The 10400-nt window shown below is 29.4% G+C and overlaps 2 protein-coding genes and 1 long non-coding RNA gene across 3 annotated transcripts; 1 reads left to right on the forward strand and 2 right to left on the reverse strand.

Annotated features, from left to right (window-relative positions):
- Nucleotides 1-38: 38 nt before the first annotated feature.
- Nucleotides 39-1830, forward strand: LOC106332869 (transcription repressor MYB4). The gene is made up of 3 exons (XM_013771366.1): nucleotides 39-256; nucleotides 649-778; nucleotides 1132-1830. Exons 1-3 carry the CDS (start codon nucleotides 124-126, stop codon nucleotides 1787-1789), a joined length of 921 nt encoding a protein of 306 aa, XP_013626820.1. The 5' UTR covers nucleotides 39-123; the 3' UTR covers nucleotides 1790-1830.
- A 1317-nt stretch (nucleotides 1831-3147) lies between these two features.
- Nucleotides 3148-3615, reverse strand: LOC106332870 (defensin-like protein 69). The gene is made up of 2 exons (XM_013771367.1): nucleotides 3466-3615; nucleotides 3148-3347 (listed from the first exon to the last, which is right to left on the reverse strand). Exons 1-2 carry the CDS (start codon nucleotides 3536-3538, stop codon nucleotides 3154-3156), a joined length of 267 nt encoding a protein of 88 aa, XP_013626821.1. The 5' UTR covers nucleotides 3539-3615; the 3' UTR covers nucleotides 3148-3153.
- A 3906-nt stretch (nucleotides 3616-7521) lies between these two features.
- LOC106334319 lies at nucleotides 7522-8208 on the reverse strand. Its single transcript, XR_001268582.1, has 2 exons — nucleotides 8054-8208; nucleotides 7522-7739 (listed from the first exon to the last, which is right to left on the reverse strand). It is a non-coding gene; the product is annotated as an uncharacterized LOC106334319 (long non-coding RNA).
- Nucleotides 8209-10400: the final 2192 nt, after the last annotated feature.

The raw sequence follows: 10400 nt of genomic DNA on the forward strand, positions 1-10400 counted from the left end.
TATACCACATATATATACATACATATTCATGAAAGAAACATATTTTCTTTGTAATCAAGTTCTCAAACTATTAGCTCCTTTTATTTTTTTCTAGCTTCCTCAACAAATAACATTTCTAAAGAGATGGGAAAATCTTCAAGCTCGGAAGAAAGTGAAGTGAAGAAAGGACCATGGACTCCAGAGGAAGACGAGAAGCTCGTCAGCTATATACAGGCGCACGGTCCCGGTAAATGGCGAACCCTTCCCAAAAACGCCGGTAAGTTACTACCACTTTATAAGTTATAAGAATCTAGCTACTACCCTTAATATATATACGTACGCACAAACCCTAGCTAAGATCTATAGCCTACGATTGTGCTCTTGCGTTTTGTGTTCACGTTTGTGGTCTAAAAGTTACGAATAATCATTAGCATTTTATCATGTTAAGTGTCAACACTTAAGCATGTAAACATACGCGCAAACCGTAGCTAAATCCTCTAAGCTACGATTATTTTCTTGCGTTTAATGTTTACATCAACACTTGCCCTTAAAATTTAATAATAATAATAATAAAGATTAGCATGTTACATCATATGAACGTCTATGTTAGTATTACCTTTAAATTAATCATGGTTCTAATTCCATTTTCTTGGTGTAAATCTTGAAAAGGGTTAAAAAGATGCGGGAAGAGTTGTAGATTGCGATGGACGAACTATCTAAGACCCGATATTAAGAGAGGAGAGTTCTCTCTTCAAGAGGAAGAGACTATCATTCAACTCCATCGTCTTCTTGGAAACAAGTTAGTCTTTCTTCAACTTGTTTTTCATCTCATTTTAGTTTATACTAATTGTTTAGTGATTATTGTGTGTAAATATTATTAAAACTAAACCAGTGACATAGTTTTCCACTACTACACCTACTTTGTTGGACTTCCATGTCTTTTATATTTTCTATAAAAAATACTAGTTGCATATTTTATGTAATTCAACTAAAAGACAAGAACATAAGTACTATACCAAAGTCAAATGTCTAAAGTTAAGCTTGCGATCTACAACTGTTTACGAAACCAATCCATATCTTAGCAAGTCAAAACTTTTTCATTCCATTTTATTTTTAAAATCTAACTTGTTTTTTTTTCTCCTCTATGTATAGATGGTCTGCCATTGCTATTCACTTGCCAGGAAGAACAGATAATGAGATAAAAAATTATTGGAACACTCACATAAAAAAGAAACTCTTACGAATGGGGATTGATCCGGTGACTCATTGTCCAAGGATCAATCTTCTTCAACTTTCCTCCTTTCTCACCTCATCTCTCTTCAAATCTATGTCACAACCAGTGAACATTCCGTTTGGTCTCGCTAATACAAGTATTAATCCCGAACTCTTGAATCAACTGAATACCTCTCTAAGCAATGTTCAAACCGAATCATACCAACCTCACCAAGCAAACCAACAGCTTCAAAACGACCACCAAACCAGTTTCACCGGTTTGCTCAACTCAACACCACCGGTTCAATGGCAAAACAATGGAGAATGCTTGGAAAATTATCTCAGCTACACCGTTTCTGGTGGCCAATCTATTAACCAGGTCCCTCTAACGGGAAACTACTCATCGGCCATTAATGACGGTGAGAATTATAAGGTCGGGTGGAATTTCAGTTCTTCAATGCTACCGAGCAGCTCGACTCCGTTGAATTCATCTTCCACGTCTTTTATCAATGTTGGAAGCGAAGATGACAAAGAGAGTTACGGAAGCGACATGTTGATGTTTCATCATCATGATAATAATGCTTTGAATCTATCATAATATGTTTCTTCTTCTTCTTGATCCTACTTGTTTTTTTTTTGTTTTTTATTGAGGTTTGTAATTGTGTTACATATTTGAAGAATTTGATCTTTTTTTATCTTGGATATGTTATGCTTTAATTTTACTTCTAGTATCTTATAAAAAAAAATAGTCCGAAGAATTTTACGCTTGTTTACTCTCAAAAGGTCAGAAGATGTATTTTATCTGAAAGAATGTAAAATTTTATCCATTTGAATAAATCATCTTGAATTTTGATAGTTAAGAATACAGTTAATGTAGCAGGACATAAAAATGATTAGATGTAACTGGTCCTTTACTTATAAAAGGGTAGTTATCATGCATTCTTACGATAATTTAATATATATAAGGAAAAAAGAAAAAGAAATGATAAACTTGTATTCCCGTGCATAATGTCCGATACAGCTTTAAGATAGCTTTCAATAGTGATCAATTAAAAGTACATGTGTATAAGAAATTAAACTATGAGATCTATAGTCAACGTTGCGCGAGACACCAAACCCCAATTATAAATCTGTTCATACAGTTGTATGAGATGTATAGTCAATCTTTGTTCCATCAATTATTATTCAAGTTGCATCTATTACTTAACATTAAAGGCGTAACTTAAAGAAAAAAAATGACTGCTAACTACAGAAACGAAACATCAACTACATGGTCACACAGCTGACAAATTTATTGTATCAAAACTACACAGACTATATGATTCATATGATAACATCCATACATTAGTACACTACCGATGATAATTTCATATATATCACTGATTATAATTTTCTTAAAATCGTTTGTGAGTACTGCCAATATATGCCAGAAATGGTTTTCCTATACATCATAGGTAAAGATATTACATATCTAGCCGGTCCTGACACTATACAGGCTAGAAGCAAAATAAAAAATTGGCCATTTTATTGTTAAAAAAAAATAAAATAAAATTAAAACATGTAACTAGTAGGATTCGAAAATGGTTTAATCGGGAGGAGATTTGTTTCAGGGAAATGAACCACTAGCGATAGCTTTACTAAATTTGCGACCGATATTTTAATTATTTAAATGCGGCCGGAAGCATGGGCATCATCCGCTTGGCCTAAGGGCCGGCTAATCTACATATTCTACTATAAGAAATGAAATTATCACTATATATATATTGATAATTGTTTGTTTTGCTAAATAACAATAACTATTAGTTCGTAATATTATTCCGTGATAAAAAAAAACTGTTTTAAGAAACGGAAAAAAATGCAATAAGGACATTATTAAAGTTAGATATTTCTATGAAATTCGAGAAAGAAAATTGTTTTTTTATCAAGTATAGATATTATAAAGCAGAAGGACAGATATATTGATCAAAGAGAAGGAGGTGGAAGAATTATAGGGTCGCAACAACAACGATAATAAGGTCGTTTAGAAGGACCTTCTGGGTCAAAGCAACTACCATCTTTATAAAGCAATCCTATACAAAATTTGTTACATTCTGGATTATGAAACGTTGCGTTACATCCCTCGTAACAAGTCGGAGGCACAATTCTCGCGTTTATTCCTATACATGCAATCATGCAAAGTAATTTAAAAAAAAACACATTAATGAGCAAACAACTTGAGTCTTGATTCTTGAATATGTGACTAATGTAACAACCATAAAATATAAATAGACATACCGGAGAAAAGATCGTAGGAGATGGACATTGTAACCACGAGCGCAAATGTAAGCAACACTTTTGAAGAATCCATTTATAAAATAAGTCTCTCTGGCACTCAACTTTTTAAACTAAGCTCTATTAACAACCCAACCTCTATTATATATTCAAGACAAGATGTAGGTTTGTGTGATTGAGGATGAAATGATCCATTAATATATGGTTAAATAATACGGTCAACAGCAAATTTCTGTGAGTCTGTCCAAGATCTAAGCCTATCCAATTCTTTTTTTTGTTTCTTTCAATTTTGTTGATACAATAAATGTGCATCTTGGACTAAAAGATAAAGTCTTCGTTTGCTCATCAGAAATATCTCATTTAAGGAAATAATCCAGCAATAGTATGACAAATTTAGAAGGCTGACTAAACATTAGCAAGCTTTTGTATTCAAGTCAAAGTAGTATTCGTGTATTATGTAAACATGATGAAGTAGTTTGTATGAATTAAGTAAATGATTTAAGTAATACAATCTAAGACAATCCTTCTATAGTTCCAAACCCTGTACAGATGAGAACAAAAATGATATATAATGTTTAACAGATTGTTCGATTACCTATATAAACTAAAAAGTAAAACTATATTAGATTTTGAAGTGTGCTTTGAAAGCGCATGATTAGTTTTAGTTTACAAAATTTTGTTAAGAAAATTACAATTTATTATATGATTTCTGAATTTAAATTATATATATGTTATAATTAAATTTATGTAAATGGCTTATTAAAAAAAATTAATTTATGGAAATTAATTGAACTTACTTTTTGGTTTTGAGGAGAATAATGATCTGTATTATTCTAATTTTAAATCCAAATATTCACAAATTAGATAGGAAACTTATTCAATGTGTATTTTTGAGTTTTATGTTTTTTTTATAAATTTTTAACAGAATTTTAAGTATTATTTAAAAAATTTAAAATATATATAGCGAATTTTTCAATACAAAAAAAAATTCTAAAATTTTGTTTAAAGGGGGGGGGGGAGCTTATTGAACTGATAATTTGAGAGGATTTCGTTAAATACAAAATTCAAAAGATTTTTTAAAAACTCGGGATTTAAACAAAATTTTAGGGAGGTGGTTAAAATGGATTTAGGAGTTTCAGATATGAATAAACTTTAAATTTCTTTTATGAATTAACCACAGAAAATCTGGAAACAAACCTTTCTATGACGAGTAAACAAAAACTTTAATTATCTTAAGAGGCTCATCATCACAGTGAATAATACTGCAACATATGAATCATCATCAGATCAAGTAAAAAAAATTTTGTTAAAAGAACATAACCGAACCATGTCAAGTGTATATCTAGCAGTGGGTCCAGGAACCGACGTGGTGAAAACGTCTGCGACTAGCGTTTATTGATAGTGGTTGGAGATGACGATAGTCAGTGGTGATAGCACGGCTTTATGGGATCACATAGGGTAATAGAACTACATCTAGTCGCATTCGTATTTTTTTACGGATGATAAGACGAAGAGGATGAAATCCCTTTTTTATTTTTGTGAAATACCATCTCATTAGGTGGTATTTGCTCTAACTGAATTTTGACTACAAAATTTATTTTAGATAATCCAAAATAATTCTTGATAAATATTATTTATGAAATTCTAATTTTCCAATAAGGGGTGATTTAATGGGATTTATACAAATGATAAGTTCAATAACTATGGATTTGTAAAAGGTTTTATAAATACTAAATCCAATAAGGTAAGATTTGCCAAAAAAAAAACCAGAATTCTTTCAAATACCTAATTCAATAAGCCCCTCTAAATATTTTTAAAAAATTCCGTTTAAATTTTAATATTCTGATTTTTTTTTATTTTTGAATTATTGCTAACTATTACTTTTAAAATATTTCCTTTAAATATTTTAAATGAAGTATACTGTAAAATTAATGAGTCTGTGCTATTTTGTGTGTATATTAAGTTATTTAACTTTATTTATTATTCAAAATAATAATTTAATTATGCATACTAAATATATATATATATATATATTATATAATTTTATTATAATTTAAAATAAATATTAAGAATTAAAAATTTGATATTGGATAAGAATATTTAATCACATAAAATACGAATATATATATATATTATGTATTTATGTTTAAAATAATATTTTTTTATATGCAACCTTATAATATATAACTAGATTTTGACATGCGCTTCGAAAGCGCGGGTTATTTTGGATGATAAAGAAATTTTGATATGAAATAGTATTTTTTGATTGTTGTGTATTATTATGTTACAAAATTGTATTATATCAAAAAGAAATTAATTTTTTTGTGTAATATATGAATTAGTTTATAGGTTCGGGTTTTGTATGGATTCAAGGCAAGGTATCTATTGGGTATTTTTGGACCCGCAAGTCTCTATCGAGTCTAAGTCCTACCCGAGACCCAATCAAGTATCCAAAGCACCAAAAATATGTTGTGTTTATTAGGTATATTTTCATATTTTGAATATGTTTTTGATATTACGGATCATTTTTAATTTTCAGGTTTAGGTTTTGGGTTATCATTTCGGGTTTCAGGTAAAATTTCATTTAAAAAAAAAAAAATTGGTAGTCGGATTAAAATTTAGGTATTATTTGGTTCTTCGGGTCAGATTTTGAAGTAAAATTTTATGACTCTTTGGATATTTTAATATTTACGGTATTCATTTGAGTTTTTGGGTATGTTTTCGTGTCAGTTATTTTTCAGGTTTTCGAGTATTTTTCAAATTTTTGGATATTTCAAATTTTTTCGGGTTTAAATGTTCTAACCGATCAGACCCGTTATGTATCCAAAAGTTACATGTATATTACAGATATTTGAAGTATGGATCCAGACCTGAAAGAAAACCAACTTAAACTCAAATCAAATATTTTCAGATACGGTCCAAATATCTATAACTTAAGGACTCATACCCGAAATGAATTGATCCGTACCCAACCCAAAAAATCGATGTCTATCCTTTAATATTTTGTGTGTATTTTTTAATAGTTACATTTGTTAAATTGGTGAGACTTGAGATTTTGTTAAGTTTGTGAGACTTGAGATTAATTGGCATACTTAAGATAAATTAAAAGAATATATCTATAGGATTTTTAATAGGTTTTAAAATTTTATTAAATAATTAAATTTTATCATAAATATTTTTAGTTTTAAATATTTTTTGTACCTATTTTCCAAAACTGTTAGATTAATGATTTTACTATTATGATTTTGTTTTCGTATCATAATATGCTTCCTTATAGTACTTCTTTCTTTAAACTCTAAGAAATAATGTATGATCATAAGTACTTATGTTGTAATAAACATCAATTAGTTTCGTAAGCTGCCATTTAATATTAGATTAATTATTGTTTGGAAGTAGTGTTTCTTTTATATGGATTAGTAACACTAATTAACATAATTAACGTAGTGGGTTCCTTATAAATAGGAATAGATATATTTTGATTGATTAAGGAAAATATTTAATAAAACATATTATTAATGAATGGGCCCAACAATTTTGTTTAAGTAGATTTTTATGAATTCTTCCCTTTTAATAGTATAGATATAAGAGCATATTTTTATATTTTATTATAAATTTATATTTTGTGACCAACAATGACGAAAATATCTTTAATAAATTTTAATCATGTTTAAAATTTTGGTGACATAATCAGTAAATTACGTAATACTAAAGTTATTTACAAAGAGTACTTTTTATTTTAATAAAATAGATTGAAATCCTTCGAAGTAACACTATGGTGTACACATAACAGAAAATGAAGCAACAGTTTTCACATTCTTGGATCTGTTTGTAACATCAGTAAAAGAAGAAAACTATTTCATCAAACAAACAAACAAAAAGAAGAAAACTAATTATTTAATATTCTGGAGGAGGATATGTTTATGAATTATATACTACCCAAGAAAATGGCGTGCCAAAAATACCAAAAAACTATAATGCATCGACCAGGGAACAAAGATGGAACTCACAAGCCAAGAAAAAAAAACATAGAGATTCACGAAACATGACAGTCTTGGTAATTAAGTAACAAAGACTTTGCTTTATTCTCTAATTGTTCAAACACTCATGTATAAATCATTTTGTACAACAACAATACTTGAGAGAAGTGGGGATTCCAAAACCAATACAAGAACCATCTTTGTATGTCTTATTCAAACAAATCGTTTTGCACTCTTTGTCGCCAAGTTTAACAGTGCAAGGATTGAAGCAAATGGAGGGTTCGTCCGGTGCAAAGTTGCCTATTAAAAAAAAACAATTCATTGATAAAGTCATATTAACACAACAAATACAATTATTTATGATATATTTCATAACCATTTTTTTATTAATTCAAATATTAAGAAAGCTTTTATGAAAACAAGGATATGTTTTATAATTTGGAGGGTTATTTTAATCAAAATTAATACTGATATTCATATCAGATATATCAACAATAATGTAAATATTTTTTACAAATATGTATAAATATCCGGAACGAGATACTGATATTCATATCATATTAAAATTATATCCACAATAATGTAATTTTTTTTTGGCAAATATGCATAAATACCCGGAACGAGATCAATTGTTTGGCAATGAATGGAAGAAACCACCATGAAAACGGAGAAGGTGAACAAAAGCAACATTGTTGAGAAATTCATCTTTATATAATTTGATTTTAAACACGGCTTAACTGATTTTTGTTAAGTTTTCTTTTCTTGCTTTATTAATTCACAAGAATGTATTAGTCTATTTATAAATGCACCAAATTGGTTTTGGTCATCCTTCATGTTTATAACCAATAATTTTGTATATACTCATACAATATATATAAAGTATTATATATAAGGTATGTTTAACAGTAACAACAAATATATATATATAAGGTATGGTCAATTGACCATGATAAAATTATAGACTTTTGTGATATAATTTTTGATTCTGAACCTTAATTAGAAATGTTTTCCCTTTTAGAACATTAACAAATAAGTCAGGTTATTGATTTGGTGACTATGTTTTAGTCATAGAAATCCTTTAAGAAAAAAAACTAAAGTAATATTGTAGAATTAGATAGGGGAAATTTTATGTTTACCACTTTAGTGGTACCAATTTTCATCTTTACCAACACTAAATGACATTTTCAAAAATATCTTCTTCATTAAGTGGCAAAAGACTCTTATACCCTTGTTATATATATATATATAATAAATCATTATTTAAATAAATAAATAAAAACATATTTTTTTATGTTTTCTAATTATACTTTTTCAAATTTGAATTTTTTATAATTTTTTATAATTTTTTTATTACTTTTTTCAAAATTTCTTTTTGAAAATCAAAAATTATGTTTGAAACTATTTTTTTTTTTTAAATTATATTTTTTAAGTATTTATTTATATATTTATTAGAATCCTAAATTTTACATTCTAAAAACTCTACTCCACCCTTCAACTCTAAATCCTAAGTCTAGATTAGTTAATCCTAGGGGTATAAGTGTATTTTACCCTTCATTAAAAGTGAGGGTAAAAGTGGTTAGTGTAAACATGAAAAATGATACTATGAATGTGGTATTTGTGGCAATTTCCCAATTAGATATATCAAATCCTTCAGCTTGAGTAGTAAAGCAAGGCCGGCCCTGGACCAAAGCCCGTAAAGCAAAGACTGTAGACGCCAAAAAGTATAATAAGTTTAGGGACGCCAAAATTTCCGAAATATGTTTTAGTCTAGTGGTTTGTAATCTTGTCTGCTTGTCCTTCATGGAGTTGGTTCGAACCCCTGTTCTAAAAATCGGCCGCCTAGGCGCTACGCGTCACTCTTCCGCTCCGATGTATGCCAAATCGGTTAAAAAATCAGATATCCGATTTTCTCCGCCTACACTGCCTAGACCGCCTAGGCGGTCGTCTAATCTATTTTTAATTATTATTATTTATTTTATTTTTAATAATATTTTTATTTATTTATTTGATCTGAACTTTTATAAATATCATTTATATTCATAATTTTGATGAAAATTATACTATATTAAGTTTATATATTCTATTTGTGTGTTTTATACAATCTTAAACATGAAAATGTATTAATGTTATACACAATTAAAGATTAACATGTTTTATAACATAGTGAACAATTTAAAAATTTTACCCCGCATAGTTTCCTATTAATCCCTGATTTTCTCTTTATGCGCTGGGTCCAACCCAACCGCCCGACTAGCGCCTAGCGCGTTCCCGAGCAGGGTTCGAACCCACTTTCTTATTTTCCTCCTTTTCTTATAACATTTTCCTTTTCTAATCATAATCTAACGATTGCTAAAAGTTGGATATACTCAAATTCTAGCTATGCCACGTAGGATTAATAAACCAATAGAAAAGAGCCAGCTGGCCCATCTAACCTAAGCATCCTTATTTCTTCAGTTTTTGTCGCCGTAGTGCTTACAGATTCTGGCTTTTCCACTTCCTCCATTTCGTCGCCTTTCAGCTTCTTTTTCAGATTTAAATCGCTATCCAACTTCTCCTCCTCCCACTGGATACATCTATTATTGCATTCATGATTCATCAAATCAAAGACAAGAACTCCACGAATTACTATTCGACTTCCCCTCTCCACACTATATATATACACGCCAATGTCGCCACTCTCTAATACTGCTCAAATCATTTCCGAGTTGGAGTATGAACTGGAGGGGAGCATAAATGTCTGTCCATGGCTAGGTACTACTTCTGCAGTCCCAACTATTTTATGTTTTATGTCAAAGAAACTATTTGCATTAGGATCTCTAACTAATGAGTTTCAACCTGTCCATACCGGACTTTCTGAAACCTTTTTATCTTATTTTCTCAGATCATGGTCGGAGGAGTAAGGAAAGAGAGCTACTGAATTTACCGATCCGCTTTGAAAGTCAGGTTTCCATGTCAGTCCTA

Source organism: Brassica oleracea, chromosome C3, assembly GCF_000695525.1.
Source record: "Brassica oleracea var. oleracea cultivar TO1000 chromosome C3, BOL, whole genome shotgun sequence".
NCBI lineage: Eukaryota > Viridiplantae > Streptophyta > Magnoliopsida > Brassicales > Brassicaceae > Brassica > Brassica oleracea.

What these genes read in the sequence shown, in the direction of transcription:
- LOC106332870 (XM_013771367.1), bottom strand. Translation starts at nt 3,538, where the DNA reads ATGGATTCTTCAAAAGTGTTGCTTACATTTGCGCTCGTGGTTACAATG. An exon ending in CTCCTACGATCTTTTCTCCG is followed by an intron (nt 3,348 to 3,465) that starts GTATGTCTATTT and finishes TTGCATGTATAG; the next exon opens with GAATAAACGCGAGAATTGTG.
- LOC106332869 (XM_013771366.1), top strand. Translation starts at nt 124, where the DNA reads ATGGGAAAATCTTCAAGCTCGGAAGAAAGTGAAGTGAAGAAAGGACCA. An exon ending in AACCCTTCCCAAAAACGCCG is followed by an intron (nt 257 to 648) that starts GTAAGTTACTAC and finishes AATCTTGAAAAG; the next exon opens with GGTTAAAAAGATGCGGGAAG. An exon ending in CATCGTCTTCTTGGAAACAA is followed by an intron (nt 779 to 1,131) that starts GTTAGTCTTTCT and finishes CTCTATGTATAG; the next exon opens with ATGGTCTGCCATTGCTATTC.